General features: G+C 44.0%; 1 protein-coding gene across 3 annotated transcripts in view; it reads right to left on the bottom strand.

Annotated features, from left to right (window-relative positions):
* LOC138663644 (gastrula zinc finger protein XlCGF26.1-like) overlaps positions 1-19,233 on the bottom strand; it is a 40,080-nt gene that overhangs the window by 12,372 nt on the left and 8,475 nt on the right. For 2 of the 3 annotated variants that reach the window (XM_069749923.1, XM_069749924.1), the window contains 5 exons: positions 12,721-12,868; positions 12,412-12,591; positions 12,205-12,328; positions 12,024-12,121; positions 11,734-11,824 (listed from right to left, as the gene is read on the bottom strand). In XM_069749923.1, coding sequence (XP_069606024.1) covers positions 11,734-11,824; positions 12,024-12,121; positions 12,205-12,328; positions 12,412-12,591; positions 12,721-12,868 — 641 coding nt within the window. Of the gene's footprint in view, positions 1-11,733; positions 11,825-12,023; positions 12,122-12,204; positions 12,329-12,411; positions 12,592-12,720; positions 13,057-19,233 lie in introns of those variants that run through there. The other variant, XM_069749921.1, reaches the window with a different exon arrangement.

The following is a 19,233-nucleotide window of genomic DNA, read 5'->3' as shown; positions in this document are numbered from 1 at the left end:
GATTACATCAGAACCACAGCGCATGCGCTGATATTGAACGTGGGCGGGCTTACTGAAAGCCGTCGAGCTGGAAGAGCGTAACGGCGAGCGCATGCGCTCAGTTTTCTGAAGCGCAAATAGATTGAACAGTCTATAGGAAAATGGAGAGAGAGGAAGCACTGGAGAATTATGCCGCAGTCCCCCAGAACTAGTCTCCCCCAGGTAAGTAGTAAACAATACAAGATGGGGTGAGATGGGTAATAAGCCATAAGATTGGCTCTCATGGTCCCCCCCAATGAAGAGGTTGTAGGGATGGCTTTTATATGAGTGAAAACCAATCACAGGACAGGTGACAATCTGATACAGCAGACCATGAGTACCTATTGGTCAAAAGAGAGAATTATGGGCATTGGTAGTAAAAGACAGAAATTGTATTGGCTAACCTGTGGAAGTGATGTGGCAAACAGAGGTGATAAAAGGTCTAGTTCAGACCCATCAGATCATTATAGCCTCAGTCCCCTGTAGACACCGCAAGGCGAAACATGTTGGGAAGGCTAATGGCTGTTCTATTTTAGATTGCATATGACTGGTGTAGAGCTCAACAGTGGTGCACCTATATAGGCCAGTTACTGCAGATTTCACAATAATAAGGCTGAATAGATGAGGATGTGCCTAATTTACCAACTCACAGGAGAGCAATAGTAGGTAGTTCAGCCTGACAGCATTTGCCTTATGTGCGCCTGATAAAAATAGATACACAGAAAAGTTTACAGGATAAAATGAAGTGAATCTGGTTTGGCAACTAATGAAGCATTAGCACTTTAACCCTTTTCTGCCAGCTGACGGAATAGTGCGTCAGCTGGCAGTATCCCCCGTTTTGAGATGGGCTTCGGCGGTGGGCCCACCTCAAAGCTGCGACATGTCAGCTGTTTTCAATAGCTGACATATGGTTTAACAAGAACAGCAAGCGTATGCACAGTAAATGGGATCACCACACCATATTATAGCAATATAATAAATCTTTATTTAGAGAACAACATGAACAAAACATTTTAAAAACATCTAAAAACAAAACGGACATAAAGGGTCCATGAATACAATATATGTCATGAATACTACAAATACATCAACATCCCCCACAGCTTAATATACAGATTTTGCCAAAATAAGGCGTAAGAACACATCTGATACTGGCACCTTCACCCCACCCTATATACACACTCCAAAATAAATCTAGGAACTTAGTCCCATACAAGAACTGTTCCCCAAATAAGGGTGGGTAGGGAGAAGACTGAATAACCTGATGATACTCCCACTAAATACACCTCTAAAGGGTGATACCAGAGATCTTACCTAGCCCTAGTGAAGTCACCTATGCCAATAACCACAGCCAGCAAACGTGTCAGGAAAGTAAAGCTGTGTGGGTAGTAAGACCCACGCGTATCGACGCTCAAGGCGTCTTTCTCAAGGTCACGTCTGACACGTCATGGTAGGGCGTGTTTATGCCCCTTGGTTCATTCCAAATGCCTAAATTTACCAGTATCTCTCACCACATTGAGCTGGCAGTACCTTGCCCCTGTGCAGATACTGTTTTGGGGGCATTCTGTTGTGCATGTACTGTGGGCGTTAGCGCATACTATCTCTTGTTGACTAATAACCCAAAGAGACGGCATTTCTGCATAATATAATATAGTCTTTCTATCGCACCAGCTGTTTTTGGTGGGTGTGTGTCTGTATGTCTGTGTTTGTGCCCTGGCCAGGGTGGATACTTGTTGGTATGTATGGGGTAGTTCAATTTGTGTGTGTTAGATATGTTTTAGAGTTATTATAACGTTAAAACAGGCCCCTGCCTTGTGTGTTATGGGCTAATCACGCTGGCAGCCAAGTGCGAACTCTGCGGTAGGTCATGTGAGGTCCAGTGCAGGACCCTCATCTCGCTCACATCCGCGGCATGGTGAGTGACCCAATTGGGATTGGATATAGACTTATATGTCTTTCTGTTTTATATATATCACCATGCCGCTGGATGTCGGTCAGACGGGGGGAGATTCCTCCTAATCTAGAGTACGTGCGCAACCTGGGTCTATATCTGCTTGCGGAACTCCCCCTCTATTGGGGTGGGAGGGTGGCGTTTATGCCCAGGAACTGTACCGGCAGTAAGACACCCGTATCTGGTGCCACTATCGGTACTTAATGTGATCGGTCAGCGCGGGTGGTCTCCATGGCGACCGTATCTGAATTGGAGGGTTACTGCGCATGTCAGGTTGAGACGCACAGCCCTCTGGGTCCTCCTCCTTCCAGCGCCTGCGCAGTCCACCACCTAGGACGCCGGCTGGAACTTCCGACGCCGCCATGCTGTGGCACAGCTGGGAGGCGCCTCCTGCATGATTGACTAACTATAAGTATTGGGGGACAACGTAAGTAACTTCAGAGCGACCTTGAGAAAGACGCCTTGAGCGTCGATACGCGTGGGTCTTACTACCCACACAGCTTTACTTTCCTGACACGTTTGCTGGCTGTGGTTATTGGCATAGGTGACTTCACTAGGGCTAGGTAAGATCTCTGGTATCACCCTTTAGAGGTGTATTTAGTGGGAGTATCATCAGGTTATTCAGTCTTCTCCCTACCCACCCTTATTTGGGGAACAGTTCTTGTATGGGACTAAGTTCCTAGATTTATTTTGGAGTGTGTATATAGGGTGGGGTGAAGGTGCCAGTATCAGATGTGTTCTTACGCCTTATTTTGGCAAAATCTGTATATTAAGCTGTGGGGGATGTTGATGTATTTGTAGTATTCATGACATATATTGTATTCATGGACCCTTTATGTCCGTTTTGTTTTTAGATGTTTTTAAAATGTTTTGTTCATGTTGTTCTCTAAATAAAGATTTATTATATTGCTATAATATGGTGTGGTGATCCCATTTACTGTGCATACGCTTGCTGTTCTTGTTAAACTATACTGTTGTTGGTATGCACATGGTGATCCCCCCCTTTACATTGTAAGATTTGATGGTGCCTGCTCACACATGTATACGTAGAGCAATAGCTGACATATGCGCGCAATAGCGCAAGCGGAATCGCGATCCGTCTGCACCCATTAACTAGTTAAAGGCCGCAGTCAAGCTCAGACAGCAGCATTTAACAAGCATGCGTCCGGAAGTACGTGCACCGCTGACCCCCGTCACGTGATCGTCATGCCTTGCCAAAATGTTCCATTTTTGTGTCATCTATCCATAGGACATTCTCCCAAGCTTTCTGGCTTGGCAACATATAGAGTGGCAAATTCCAGTCGGGCTTTTTTATGATTTTTTTTTTTCAACAATGGTGTCCTCCTTGGTCGTCTCTCATGAAGTCCACTTTGGCTCATATAACAACGGATGATGGGATCCGACACTGATGCTCCTTGAGCTTGAAGTTCACCTTTGATCTGTTTTGAAGTTTTTCTGGGCTCTTTTGTTACCATTCTTATTACCCGTCTCCATGATTTGTCATTAATTTTCCTCCTGCGGCCACATCCAGGGAGGTTTGCTACAGTCCCATGGATAATACATTTCTGAATAATATTTGTAACTGTAGTCACAGGAACATCAAGCTGCTGGGAGATGGTCTTATAACTGTTACCTTTAACATGTTTGTCTATAATTTTCTTTCTAATCTCCTGAGACAACTCTTTCCTTCGCTTCCTCTGGTCAATGTTGAGTGTGATACACACCATGTCATCAAACAGTACAGTGAGTATCTGTAGCCCTATATAGAGGCCCATTCACTTATTCCAAGAGTGAAGACACCTTTGATGCTAATTAGTGAACACACCTTGATTTAACATGTCCCTTTTGTCACATTTTCAGGGGTACCATCATATCTGTCCAGGCCTATTTCATGAGTTTTATTGTTTTCTAAATTCTGTGGAAGCATGGTTGAAAAGCAATGTCTGACTTTCATTTGTTCATTTTCATAGATTTTTTATTACTTTTGTCAGATTTAAGTTATTTCTGTGACCATTGTGGGTGGGTTTTTCTGTCATTAAACGAGGGGTACCAACAATTTTGAACACGTGTATAGATTATAACCCTCAGTAAATTAGTTTATAAAATGGAATCACTTTATGGGGATTTCGACTATTCTGGTTTTCTGTCGTTTAGTTATATTAGGGCTTCTGCATATGGTGTGTCCAATCTCATCTGAGATCTGCTCCTGCTGTCCAGCTGGAGTAATCTGCTCCCAATTTCAGCCAATTGGAAAGTACCACACCTCACTAAAGCGCAAAGCATATGGCCAGAATCTGCCAGAAACAGCGTTGTTCTCCTCTGGTTCAATCCTCTGTGCTCAGCTTCCGGCTTGAGTATTTGTTTACTTTTTTGACCATGTCTCGTTTACTGACTACTCTTGTGTCTTCTGATCCCGTATTCTGTCCTTTTGGTTCTGACCCAGCTACCTGACTATTCTTCTTGCCTTCTAATACTACAGAATAGCAAGTAACACCATGGTCCAAGCCTAGGAACCCCAGATTCGATGTAAGGGCGTTAAAGGGTGATGAGCAAGCCAATTCTTGGGATATGGAAAGCTGAGAAGATAGTGCCAAGATAGTGGATATCTTTTGAGCTGCCAGTTGACCCAATATAGTGTGACTGAAAACTATTCCAGCTAGATCTGCATTCAAATAGCTAAATGGCGCTCCTTCCCTTCTGAACACTGCTATGTGGCCAGACAGTAGTGTACAATCGTATGTAGGGTATTGTGCGAAGTTGGAAACTAATTTGTAAGATCCATTTGTTTTCTATTATCCTTTGTAAATAATTCCAAAGTTATCACCACATAAAGTGACACACGTCAGATTTTAAAGATGGGGCCTGATTAAGAACACAAAACTGGCTGCAGGAAGAGGTTAAATCAGAGTATTTTGGACACTAACTACTGTAGACAAATGAAAAAAAGACATCTCTTCCGGCTCTTTTGATAAAAAATGAATACTCCTTTATTTAGAAAATCATTACAATTTCCATGTGAGAATCCGGGACAATGAATGACAGATGAGCAGACAGAGCGACGAGTTTCGATCACAGCAGTGATCTTTGTCAAAGCGCAGCTGAGAGCTTTGACAAAGACCATTGCTGTGATCGAAAGGAAGGATCCTGAAGGACAACATACAGTATGTATGAGGGGAGAACTCTAACAGTAAACCGGAGTTGCATTCATTTATGGTGGACCATTGGAGCTACTATGAATCCTGACCACTAGATTAGAGAAAATAATATTGCTTCCCATTTCAGGAGAGATTGTGCAGTAATTAGTGTTGAGCCACCTCCCTAGTGTTCGGGTTCGGTTCATCGAACAGGGACGTGTTCGACGAATGTTCGTCGAACGTTCCACAAACACCGTCGAACCCCATTGAAACCAATGGCAGACAAACACAAACACATACAAACACATGGAAAACACATAGAAAACACCTTAAAAGGTGTCCAAAAGTTGACAAACTGCTCAGAAGACACAACAAACACATGGAAAAGTCACAACTACATATAGTAATGCGAAAAGAAAAGAGGTGGAGGAGTAAAAGGAGGAGGAGACACAGATATAGGCATGTCATGCCCTTCTAAAATCAAGAAAGGCTGGAGTAAAAATCTAAAATCACTCTACCAACACCCAGACGTCGTAACAAAAAAAAGAAAAACAGAAATATCTTTAGGTAGAATGGCGACGGGTCCATTCAGAACACTTTCCTTAGAAGACGTAGTGGTACCCCCGTTGGGAGTTGTGCCAAAAAATGAACCCAATACATTCAGACTAATCCACCATTTGTCATATCCAAGGGGGAGGTCAGTAAACGACAACATCGACACGGAACCAAGTACAGTACTATGTACTGTACCTCCTTTGACGAGGCAATCAGGCGAGTCAAGAAGTTGGTAAGGGGCACCCTAATGGCCAAAACAGACATTGAGGGGGCGTTCCAGTTACTACCTGTGCCTCCAAATAGTGTCCTTCCATTGGGCTGCTTCTGTGAAGGAGCATACTACATAGATCGCTGTTTGCCTATGGGATGCTCCGTATCCTGCTCACTATTTGAGGCGTTTAGTTGCTTCCTCGAATGTGTCGTCATGGACGTTTCTAAGGCGGCACATATTATCCATTACCTCGACGACTTCTTATGCCTGGCCCAAAATATTCGCCACAGTGTGAATACACGCGGTAGTCCACCTGTGAGAAGGAGAGAGCTGGAGGGAGAGTGGACACCCCAGAGCCGAGGGGTTAGATTGAGAAAGGAAGAAGGCGGTGTAGCTTGCTTCATGGGTGGGGTACTCTGCTGAGTAGCAGAAATTGCTACTAGGCCCAAAAGGATTTCCTGGGCCAGATGCCGTTAAAAAATAGTAGTTAGGTAAACAGGCGGTGTAGCTTGCTTCATGGGTGGGGTACGCTGCTGAGTAGCACCAAATTCTACTAGGCCCAAAAGGATTTCCTGGGCCAGATGCCGTTAAAAATAGTACTTAGGTAAACAGGCGGTGGGTGGCTGGGTTACTCTGCTGACTAGCAGACACTGAAGCTTTGGAGCAGACCTCTGAATCCCAGGCCATAGTATGAGTAAACAACTCTGCAGACGACCCCACCCACCTGGAATTGACGATGGCAACGTCATGTAAAACTCAGCAAAGGGACTAAATAAAAGAGTCTCCATTTTTTCCAAAAATTCGGCCACAGACACCACTTTCAATAAGTGGCATCAATTTCGCCAGAGTTTTTTAAAACGGTTGGTGAGGTGATTTTCAAAAATCATCAAGCTTTTAGTCTCCCCAAGATGACAGGGGTAGAAAAGTCCTTGCGGATCCAGGATTTGTTCATCTTGATGAATGTTAGTCTGTCTACATTGTCACTGGACAGCCGCATGCACTTATCTGTCAGCACACCACCAGCAGCGCTGAACACACGTTCAGAGAGAACGCTGGCTGCGGGGCACAACAAGATCTTCAAGGCGTGAGTGGTGAGCTCAGGCCATTTTTCAAGATTGGAAGCCCAATATGAGCAAGGGTCCAGTTCCACAGTCATGGCATCGATGTTAACTTGGAGATACTCTTGTACCATCCTCTCTAGGCGTTGGCTGTGCATCAGATTTCTTCCGTCTCCTGTGGCTTTGCAAAGGATGGTCTAAAAAAATATTGAAACAATTGGAAAAAAATTGCTGTTACCACCAGATACGATGTTACTGTTACGGTTAGAGTGATGACTTGATAGTCCCATGGTTAGCAAGTTAGAACTCAGAGATTGACTACGTGCACCACTGGTGTTTTGTGGAAAAGCAGATGTTAGATTCTGTAACAGTCTCTGCTGATACTCCTGCATGCGTGAATCCCTTTCTATGGCAGGAATTATTTTGCCAAATTTGCTTTTGTAACAGGGATCTAAGAGTGTGGTAACCCAGTAGTCGGCATTACTTCGGATTCTGACAATCCGAGGGTCATGTTGCAGGTAGTGCAGCAAGAAGGCACTCATGTCTTGCGAATCCAGGAGGACCAAGTCCTTGTTGTCTTGGTGGTGGCGAGGTGAGAATCATGCTTCCTTTGTCTGCCCTCTCCCCCCAACCTCGCACAACAGAAATTTGATCAAGGTCTCCCTCATCTGATGAGTCTTCCATGCCCAGTGCCAGTTCGTCCTCCACTTCTTCCTCGCCTCCTGCACCTTCCTCAACAGTTTGGCTGCTACCATGCGCCCTCGGTAATCCCTCTCTCCCAGCCTGCAATGCCAGCCACCTTGGTGCTGCCGACAGTCTGGACCTTGGAGATATAATCCCTTCCGCATACGACTCCTCCTGTTCCTCCTCCTCCTCTTGCTCCACCACCTGACTCCGATCACTGTGTAAGGTGTGCTCCAGCATGTAAATCACCGGAATGGTCATGCTGATAATGCGAACACAAAAAAAATATAAAGTCAGGGAAAATAATCAACTGTGTAACATGTAGTCCCTTAAAAGAATATTTTATTTAGCGTAAACATTAAAAATACCTAATCCCACTGAAACACAATAGATCTAGCCGTGCACCTAACCTAGCAGTATCCCAACGCTTGGCTGCCATCCCTTCCTGTCAGTGGAGGTTGGCACCCTGATAGAAGCGACTTTTTTGGTGCCCCCACTTAACGATGGCTATCCCCAGCTAGCCCTATTAATTCCTATCAAGCTATAGGTGGAAAAACAATAAGCATTATAAAAGAAATGAAAGGAAAGTGCTAGGTAAAAAGAAAGTTATAATGCACAAAATACTTTACTTCCCCCATGCATAAATTCCTAATAACCAGAAAAAGGCTATAGCTAAAAAATTGCACTTGCATATAGCCATGAAGAATCCTATAATGTGTTGGCTATGATGGCCACTTCATAGATACACACAACCTATATTCAATAGGACTCCAGAAGAAATAGAGGATAAACAAAGGGGAGGTCAAATCACCAAACAATTAAAGCCTGGTTCAAATACTGATAAATAGTCCATCAAAGCGGATATCAAAAAAACTTTCAGCGATATGCAATTTTATAGGCACTGATGGATAATTCAAAAGAAAGCAAAGAAGGGTGTTAGCCCAAAGACACTTCGTTTCCAGCCAATCGGCCCGACGCGTTTCCCCTTCATACGGTTCATCAGGAGGCAAGGTGTAGAACCAGTTATGCCATGGATGCAGGTGTCCCGATGCATGGACAGACCATGCATGGTGGGACTATATACATTAGACAGGACTGCTCTATTATGGGTATATCTTGGCGATTGGTGGAGCAGCTTAACATACTTTTTTTGCAAAAAAAGTATTAACTAAATACCCTGTATTTTTTCATTTTTTGACTAGCACTTGCTTATTTACTGTGACTTTTTTACAACAGAGTATTTTTTTACCTCTCTGTGCGCTTTTGTGTTTTCATATACGTCATAACGTATTGCACCAGGGCTCGTCGGACAGTGCAGACACTGCTCCTTGGCCCAAAACTATTAACTGGATTAGATGCAGTAAAAATAGAGATACACAAGTGGTGTAGTTAATTTCACAGGCGGGCTACTCTGCTGACGTGCAGACACTGCTCCTAGGCCCAAAAATATTAACTGGATTAGATGCAGTAAAAATAGAGATACACAGGTGGTGTAGTTAGTTTCACAGGCGGGCTACTCTGCTGACGTGCAGACACTGCTCCTAGGCCCAAAAATATTAACTGGATTAGATGCAGTAAAAATAGAGATACACAGGTGGTGTAGTTAGTTTCACAGGCGGGCTACTCTGCTGACGTGCAGACACTGCTCCTAGGCCCAAAACTATTAACTGGATTAGATGCAGTAAAAATAGAGATACACAGGCGGTATAGTTAGTTTCACAGGCGGGCTACTCTGCTGATGTGCAGACACGGCTCCTAGGCCCTAAACTAATAACTGGGTTAGATGCAGTAAAAATTGAGATACACAGGCGGTGTAGCTAGCTTCACAGGCGGGCTACTCAGATGACTATCAGACACTGCTACTAGCCCAAAAGGATTGGCTGAGCTAGATTACACCAAATGCTGTGACAAACACTTGCACAGCACTGGCACAGACCTGCCTGGCAAACAGTGCTATGCACTGCTGTAACCTACCCTGAAAAGGGCTGATATTACAACTAGTCCCGACTCCTCCCGACTCCCTAAACCTATCTCTCTGAAAATTCGCTCCAAAAAACACTTTTAGGGTACCGTTACACTATACGATTTACCAACGATCACGACCAGCGATACGACCTGGCCGTGATCGTTGGTAAGTCGTTGTGTGGTCGCTGGAGAGCTGTCACACAGACAGCTCTCCAGCGACCAACGATGCCGAGGTCCCCGGGTAACCAGGGTAAATATCGGGTTACTAAGCACAGGGCCGCGCTTAGTAACCCGATGTTTACCCTGGTTACCAGCGTAAAAAAACCCCAAACAGTACATACTTACATTCCGGTGTCTGTCCCTTGCCGTCTGCATTCCGGTGTCCGTCAGGTCCCTTGCCGTCTGCTTCCCGCACTGACTGACTGCCGGCCATAAAGTGAAAGCAGAGCACAGCGAGCTGTGCTCTGCTTTCACTTTATGGCCGGCAGTCAGTCAGTGCGGGAAGCAGACGGCAAGGGACCTGACGGACACCGGAATGTAAGTATGTACTGTTTTTTTTTTTTTACATTTACGATGGTAACCAGGATAAACATCGGGTTACTGAGCGCGGCCCTGCGCTTATTAACCCGATGTTTACCCTGGTTACAAGCGAACGCATCGCTGGATCGGTGTCACACAAACCGATCCAGCGATGACAGCGGGAGATCCAGTGACGAAAGAAAGTTCCAAACGATCTGCTACGACGTACGATTCTCAGCAGGGTCCCTGATCGCTGCTGTGTGTCAGACACAGCGATATCGTATGGATATCGCTGGAACGTCACGGATCGTACCGTCGTAGCGACAAAAGTGCCACTGTGAGACGGTACCCTAAGTCTGTATAGCGCCCACAGCAGCAGCGGTGCCGTCTAACACTAAGCTGCAGCAGTGAGGAAATGGTGGCGACGGGCCAAATGGCTGGTTCTTATAGGGCAAGGACATATGACATACACAGCCAATGACACATGCCCTTGCTTGTGTGCATCACATGCACATTGCTGTGTGTGTGCACTGCTGATAGGCTGAGAGACTGCACCGCCCCACTGTAAATGTGGGAAAGAAAAAAAAAATGGAGATCGGCGTTATTTCAGCACAGATCTATCCCCCGCTCCCCAGCCCCCCATACACAGAAACAGTCTATTAACAATGATAAACAGTTTTAATGTGCAAATCAAGTTAGGCTTTTGGTGAACGAACAGTTATCAAACAGAAACTTGAACAGCCGAATTTTAAGCAAATTGTTCGAGTTCGTCAAACGACTCGAACACCGCCCAAACAACTCAAATTTGAAATTGGCGAACAGTTCGACTCGAACACCGCTCATCTCTAGCAGTAATCTGAACTCCTTATGACCGAAAACATAATGGAGTTTATGATGTGGAGTGAAGCCATGAAACCAGGGCTCGAGCCAACACATCTCCTGCAGGTGTGAATAGATGTATACTACAGCCATCAGTCACGCACAGGTTAGAGATATATCATGGCACAGGTATAATGGTTTTCCTGTAGTTTATCACAATCCTCCTTGAAATTAGTAAGTTTGAATGCAAATTGAAAAGTCAGGATAAATGGAAACTCTGCTGTTATTGTACAGAAATTCACACTTGGCCCTCACTCAATGTTGGCGATCAGAAAAGTGAAGTTTGGCCAGAAAGACTGGGCCTGGTCTTGTAGGGACCATATAAGCACATTCAGCAGCACAGAAGGGGAGAAGGTAGATAGATTCACCCAATAAGATATAAGGGTTCTAGGAAGCCAACAGCATCATTACCCTCCGCTTTCTCTTACAGGCCATCATAATACTTTTCTTCAAAATGATTATCTAACTTGACAGCACATTCTACATATGCTGTCATATGACTTTATAGTTTACAGAACCGAGCAGGTAACGGTCAGCATATTCTAATCCCAGGGGGTAGGTGGATCCTCCAGGTTGTAAGTTCTACATAAAAGGGCTTTCAATGCACAAAGTCATTTGAACAGTTTTGAGTGGAGGAGAAACTTGTGGTCTAGAGACAAAATGGTGATCACAGCAATACTGACAGACTACACTACCGATAAAGCAGCTGGTGACCGAGAAGAATCTGTGACTTCTCTGCATTTAGTGGTTACCACTCACCTGGGTAGTCATATGTAGGAATCTCCACTTTACACCGCTCATCACCCCTCACATATGTCTCTGTAGTATTAATATGGGTCACATCTTCACCCTGAAACAAATATTGTAAAAGTCACAGATAGATGGAGAAAGTCAAGTCTATGTCCAGCTCTAATCCTGCCATCTCCACCGTTCACATTACACAAGTATAAAACATATAATACTGGTGGGTAAAACAAGACTGAGCACAAGATCTTCACAGCAATCTACACATCATAGGAGAGATCTCATGGCACCTTCTCTCCATCTACCTGATGATCCTGAGGAACATTGGTATCTTCTTGTTCACAGTCCTGTGGAAGAAGAGGATGGGGACATCTCTCTGGTGTTGTCCTCTTACTGGATAGATCTGGAGGAAACACATACAGGGACTCAATTTATTCTTTACATACAGATAATTATAGTCCGTCTGTATTTAGTCCTGTCAATTACCTGATGAGGTGAGGTGCTGGGGAACCTCCATTATGACATTCTTGTACAGATCTCTGTGTCCTTCTAAATACTCCCACTCCTCCATGGAGAAATAGACGGAGACATCCTGACACCTTATAGGAACCTGACACATACAATGATACAGTCATCCCCTCGATCCCTTCATAGTGTTACTGTATAATGTCCCAACATTCCCAGCAGTGTCACCTCTCCAGTCAGCAGCTCAATCATCTTGTAGGTGAGTTTTAGGATCTTCTGGTCATTGATGTCCTCTTGTAACAGGGGGTGAGGTGGAGGCCCCGTGATTGGGCTCAGGGGTCTTCCCCATCCCTCAGACACAGGGTCCTGACAGCACTCAATAGAGGTCTTCTTCACTACTGTGTAATCCTGGTTATGGAGAGACACATTAATAAATCTCACTACAGACATTTCCAGAGTCCTCACCTCTCCAGTTCTGTACATCTGTTATTCCCATAGATAGGAATAATGTAATGTGACGTCATCAGAATCTCTCACCTCTCCAGTAAGCCGGAATAGGATCTCTAGGGTGAGGTGTAATATCCTCTCCGCCATCTTGTCTCTGTCCATATCCATCTTTGATCGGTAAATCAGGAAAACTCTTATGTAGAAAATCTTCACTGAGAGGATCCGATATTGTAGAGACCTGAATGAGAAGAAGATGAGCCGATGTAACATCATAAAAATCCTGTGTAATAATACAATTACTGAAGATAAGGGAAACATATGATGAAATTTATTATTCTACAGTATTTAGTTTCCTTCTTTACATCTACTAATAAAACCTATATGTTTTAGACCACAGACAACAAGCAGTTTCTTCCTCGGAGTCGGCAGCTGAATACGTTTCTCATAGACTCATCTTCCATAACGCTAATTCTCGTCTCATTTACCGACGCTGGAATCGGCATTAGCAATACTGCAGGAGATATTCATTACACGGGACAGGAGAAATAACTACTTCATGATGAGGACGACATCTTCATCTTCTACTACGGCTCTAGATACATATTTGTCCAGAGTCCGTCACTGACTCCATCCCCACCAGCCATCTATATGAAGGTTTCCCCGTCTTCCCCGCACTGTAATCTTCTATCACGATAGATCTCAGGTCTGATTCACACACACAGAAGTTTGAGGCTTTTATAAAAGGTTTGTTTGTTTGCACAAACAACAGGACAGAAATCTTATCCCAAAGTCTCCATGTACAGTGATTTATGGGGTTTATTTCTGGCCTTAGGCTTTCCTATATTACAAGAAAAACACCAGGAGAAAAAAAAACAGATATTAAAATGTTTCTAAAAAAAATTGGCTCCAACAATTCTTGTAGAAAGAAAAAAAAACATGGAAAAAGCAGAAGACATTTTATTTTTTTCACACAATAAACAATTGTTTAAAAAAAAACTCTTTTGGGCCCCAGAACAGCTGCAACAAAAACCCTGGCGGTTTAACCACTTGATGCAAACATGGCATCGAAAGACGTAGTTACTTACCGGTAAAGGGATTTCTCAGAGCACATGACAGCATCACGGAGAGAGGGGATCTGCCCTTCAGGGACAGGGAACCTACAGATAAAAGGGCGGTACCTCTCCCTCGCATCAGTTGGTTTACAAAGCATCGGAGGGCCTCCAGGTTAATGACAACAATAAAAATATATATACATTATCATACTGCTTATCAGAAATAAAACCACCATGCCTATACATAAAGACACTACGAACAGTAAAACATGCTCACCACACACGTGATGGGAGGGAATAAGCGGCTGCTGTCATGGGCTCTGAGAAATCCTGTTACCGGTAAGCAACTATGTCTTTCTCTATCCCCTATGACAGCATCACAGAGAGAATTACAGAGATTTGTAACTTAGGGAGGGGCCACAGCCTGAAGAACCCTTCTTCCAAAGGTCAAGTCAGACAAAGAGGCTAGGTCCAGCCGATAGTGCCTAAAAAAGGTTGAAGGTGATGACCAGTTGGCCGCCCTACAGATTTGTTCTACTGATACCTCTGACCTTTCCGCCCATGAGGTCGCCATTGCTCATGGAATGAGCTTTCAGACTCTCTGGAACGATATTCCCACTGGATGAATAGGCCAAGGCTATCGCATCTCTTATCCATCTCGCCAGGGTATTCTTGGAATCCTTGAGTCCCTTTCTAGGTCCCTGGAAACATACTAAGAGAGATCTTTCCTTCCTACATCTCTGGGTGGACTCTAGGTACTGAACCAGACATCTTTTCATGTCTAGGGTGTGAAATCTTTCCTCTTCCCTATTCTAAGATAAGATCTTAAGAGGGTTTGAATCTATAGGATCAAATGGGATAACCTGTTAGGACAAGATTTAAATCCAAAGATCATAACTCCTGGCTAGCCATCGGTTTAGACCTTGCAGCGGCTTTGGTGAACCGTGCTACCCATGGGTTACCTGCAACATCCTGATTATATAGTGCTCCTAGAGCTGCCACTTGTACTTTTAAAGTACTGACTGCAAGGCCCCATTCTAGTCCCTTCTCTAGAAATTCAAGGATTTCAGTAATTGGGACCCCATCCTGAAGCTTTACCTTTACCTTACTCCGGTTCTCTATGGTCCAATCCTTTTTGTCTTTGGCAAACTTTAGCCTGGCTCTCCTTTGCTTCTCATTGATGAAAGGCTTTTTTATAGCTTTACATGACTTGAGCCCTGCCTCTAGGAGCCTGTTACGAACTGTTCTTGCTGTGCACTTCACCCCAGCTGCCATTTGCCATTCCTATTGTAGGTCACTTGATGTCATCCTGCGGTTGCTGAGTGACATTCGAATAAGATGACGGTCATCCCAGTTAGTGGAGAGTCGTTTTCGCCCTTTGCCACTCTGTAGCTTTGTTGTCTCTAATATCTGCTGCTTGATCTTGTTGTAATGGACTGCCGTCTTAGAAATTTTAAGGATGGAGGCAACATGATGCTCACTGTATCCCTCTGCTATTAAAGCCAGAATTGAGCCCTTCTTTTCCTCACTTAAGATTTTCTTTTCAACTCCTGTGGCATGATTAAAAGTTATTTTTTCATTCCTATTACTTTTAGGATATTACTAGCACTTGTTTTGCCATCCAGCTTGTCCTATTGCAAGAGGATTGTGAAGACCACAGCAGTGTTTTCTATACTCTCCTTCGTTAAATAAGATTTGGTTCAGATGATCACCTAATCAGAAGCATATTAAGTAGAATGAAGTGTACTCTGACTGGAATTCAACTGGCATTGGAATAGAATGGCTGTCAGACATGTAGAGAAGCTGATTTTTATAAGCTTGTGCAGTGGCCAGAGCTGTATATAAAACTTAGAGTATGTATGCATGTATATCAAGCCCCACCCATTCCACATGCAAAGCCTCATATAATATAAATATATATTATATACACATACACAGTGCCTTGCAAAAGTATTCGGCACCCTGAAACTTTTCAACCTTTTCCCACATATCATGCTTGAAACATAAAGATACCAAATGTACATTTTTGGTGGACAATCAACAAGTGGAACACAATTGTGAAGTTGAACGAAATTTATTTGTTATTTTAAATTTTTCTGGAAAATCAAAAACTGAAAAGTGGGGCGTGCAATATTATTCGGCCCCTTTAACTTAATACTTTGTTCGCCACCTTTTGCTGCGATTACAGCTGCAAGTCACTTGGGGTATGTCTCTATCAGTTTTGTACATCGAGAGACTGAAATTCTTGCCCATTCTTCCTTGGCAAATAGCTCGAACTCAGTGAGGTTTGATGGAGATCGTTTGTGAACAGCAGTTTTCAGCTCTTTCAACAGATTCTCGTTTGGATTGAGGTCTGGGCTTTGACTTGGCCATTCTAGCACCTGGATACGTTTATTTGTGAACCATTCCATTGTAGATTTTGCTTTATGTTTGGGATGATTGTCTTGTTGGAAGACAAATCTCCGTCCCAGTCTCAGGTCTTTTGCAGACTCCAACAAGTTTTCTTCAAGAATGGTCCTGTATTTGGCTCCATCCATCTTCCCATCAATTTTAACCATCTTCCCTGTCCCTGCTGAAGAAAAGCAGGCCCAAACCATGATGCTGCCACCACCATGTTTGACAGTGGGGATGGTGTGTTCAGGGTGATTAGCTGTGTTGCCTTTACGCCAAACATATCGTTTGGCATTGTTGCCAAAATGTTCGATTTTGGTTTCATCTGACCAGAGCACCTTCTTCCACATGTTTGGTGTGTCTCCCAGGTGGCTTTTTGCAAACTTTAAATTACACTTTTTATGGATATCTTTGAGAAATAGCTTTCTTCTTGCCACCCTTCCATAAAGGCCAGATTTGTGCAGTGTACGACTGATTGTTATCCTATGGACAGACTGTCCCACCTCAGCTGTAGATCTCTGCAGTTCATCCAGAGTGATCATGGGCCTCTTGGCTGCATCTCTGATCAGTTTTCTCCTTGTTTGAGATGAAAGTTTAGAGGAACGTCTGGGTCTTGGTAGATTTGAATATGATCGCTTGCACAGTGCTCCTTGGGATGTTTAAAGTTTTGGAAAGAATTTTGTATCCAACTCTAGCTTTAAACTACTCCACAACAGTTGTTGCCTGCCTGTTGTGTTCCATAGTCTTTATGATGCTCTCTGTGCTTCAAACAGAACCCTGAGACTATCACAGAGCAGGTGCATTTATATGGAGACTTGATAACACACAGGTGGATTATACTTATCATCATTAGGCATTTAGGACAACATTGGATCATTCAGAGATACACAATGACCTTCTGGAGTGAGTTTGATGCACTAAAAGTAAAGGGGCCGAATAATATTGCACATCCCACTTTTCAGTTTTAGACTCACTATATGGTAGGTTTCCATTTCTTTATTAACATGCTCCCTAAGCCTGGTTATGGTTCCCTTAGTGCCATTGTTTGGTCTTATATGCTATATATGGAGTGTTTGTAAAGGCCCCGTCACACATAGCGACGCTTGAGCGATTCCGACAACGATACGACCTGTCAGGGATCGCTCAAGCGTCGCTATGTGGTCGCTGGTGAGATGTCACACAGTGCGATCTCCCCAACGACGCAGCAGCGATGCGGTGAACTGTAGCGACCTGTAGAACGATGCTATTTCATGATGATTCAATGGGACGTCCTGTGAGCGAGGTCGTTGGTCAGGTGTCAAACACAGCGATGTGTGCTACCCAGCGGGACCTCAACGATCAAAAAATGGTCCAGGCCATTCCGACACGACCAGCGATCTCACAGCAGGGGCCTGATCGCTGCTACGTGTCACACATAACGAGATCGCTACTGAGATCGCTGTTGCGTCACAAAACTTGTGACTCAGCAGCGATCTCGCTAGCGATCTCGCTGTGTGTGACGGGGGCTTTAGTTCTGATGGAGTACTAAACTACATTTGATCTATATTGCTGTTATGTGATGCCACTTTGTCCCCCTATTCTGTAACTACGAATGTGCTGCTGATTTTAACTCTTTACTGCTTCTGTTTGACCTTTGATTTTGCATTCCAACTAAAGTTTACGTTTTATACCATTCTTTGGACTACTACACCATTTTCTTTGTGGTATTTTATTGCACATAAGCACTAAGGGATCATTTAATGCACTTGGGTCCTGGTCACGGGTAGCTGTGAGAGATGAGAGGATCTGGCTACCCATATACCTTACCACTAGGACCTGCGGTGATGTCACTAATCATGTGATGGGTTCCTGGGTGTGGTTACAGCTATATAATGTAGGCCAAGGCTTAACACAGGACCTGTATGTGGGGAGGTGAAATCCTCCAATGTGTGTTGAGGCTCCAGAACTGAGGAAGTGGACATTTGTATTTTTTTTGCCTGAGCTAAAGGCTATTTTTGTTTTTTTTTCTGTTTGTTATGTGGGTTTGTGGAGCAATAAACCCTATGATTGCCCCCTCTGCACCTGAGCAAGTACGATCCCTACAATACTTACCATGTAATGTCTTCACATCCTGTTCCATCCAGATGTGTCCAGATCCCAGAATTCCAAGCGGCGGGAGTTCACTGACCTCCATATTGGGACACCCAAGTGATGGGTGTCTCAATATTGTTCTGTTTGAGGAATCCTGTCATAAATCACACTCTGTGAGTATCTCCAGGCTCTTTATTCACATCATGTCTCAACCTCCATTACATGAATTCCGAGTACAACAACATTCAACAAGTTCCAAACAAAGAATATAGAACACACATAAAAGTAGTGAGACCCCTAGAGGCCACATGAACATATAACATATTGCTACATCCTTTCTCTTTTAACTAGAGGAACAATAAAAGATACTAAACTAATGTATACTATGACCAAGTTAGAAATTAACCTAGTACGTCCAGTTAGATATAATCTTTGAGGTGCGCCGGCTTTTTGCTAATTCTTCCAGCTCTGGTAATATAAGATGTGTCACTTTCTACATCTGGTAGTTCTTCTGATATTGTCTGTCTCTGGCCAGAGTCCTCACCCTGATGGTCAGCTGTCACTGTTGGTGCCTGACTTGTACTTGCTGCCTCGTTGTCTTGGGTGTCTGGATACTGTTCAAAAGGCCATGAATCATCTCTTTCTTGCGTTTTCCTCAAATATCTTCGATTCCTCCTTAGTCTTCTTCCGTCGTCTGTTAGAATTTCGTAAGACCGAGGTCCCAGTTTCTGGACAACCTTTGCCTTTTGCCAGTGTTTGTCAAATGTGGTGCTTGGCTGCAGCCGAATGTTGTCATTTCTCTGGAGCTCAGGCAGATCCTTTGCAGATTTATTGTAATAGAAAGCTTGCCTAGCTTGATTCTTCTGTAATTTAGCTTCGATGTTTCCCAGCAGCTTTGGCTCTAACAGATGACACGCAGTTGGTACTAGTGTCTTTGTACGCCTACTCATGAGCCTCTGTGCCGGACTGCTGTCTAGGCCTTGGGTGGGTGTGTTTCTTGTTGTGAATTCTGTGGCTGAATTCACTCCTGTGGTCACAAGTGGTACTGCAGCTTCTGAGCTTCCTCCCTCAGGTGTTCTGGTGAGCTCGT

This window comes from Ranitomeya imitator, chromosome 2 (assembly GCF_032444005.1).
Source record: "Ranitomeya imitator isolate aRanImi1 chromosome 2, aRanImi1.pri, whole genome shotgun sequence".
In the NCBI taxonomy this organism is placed as follows: domain Eukaryota; kingdom Metazoa; phylum Chordata; class Amphibia; order Anura; family Dendrobatidae; genus Ranitomeya; species Ranitomeya imitator.
This window is presented reverse-complemented; position numbering and strand designations above follow the sequence as displayed.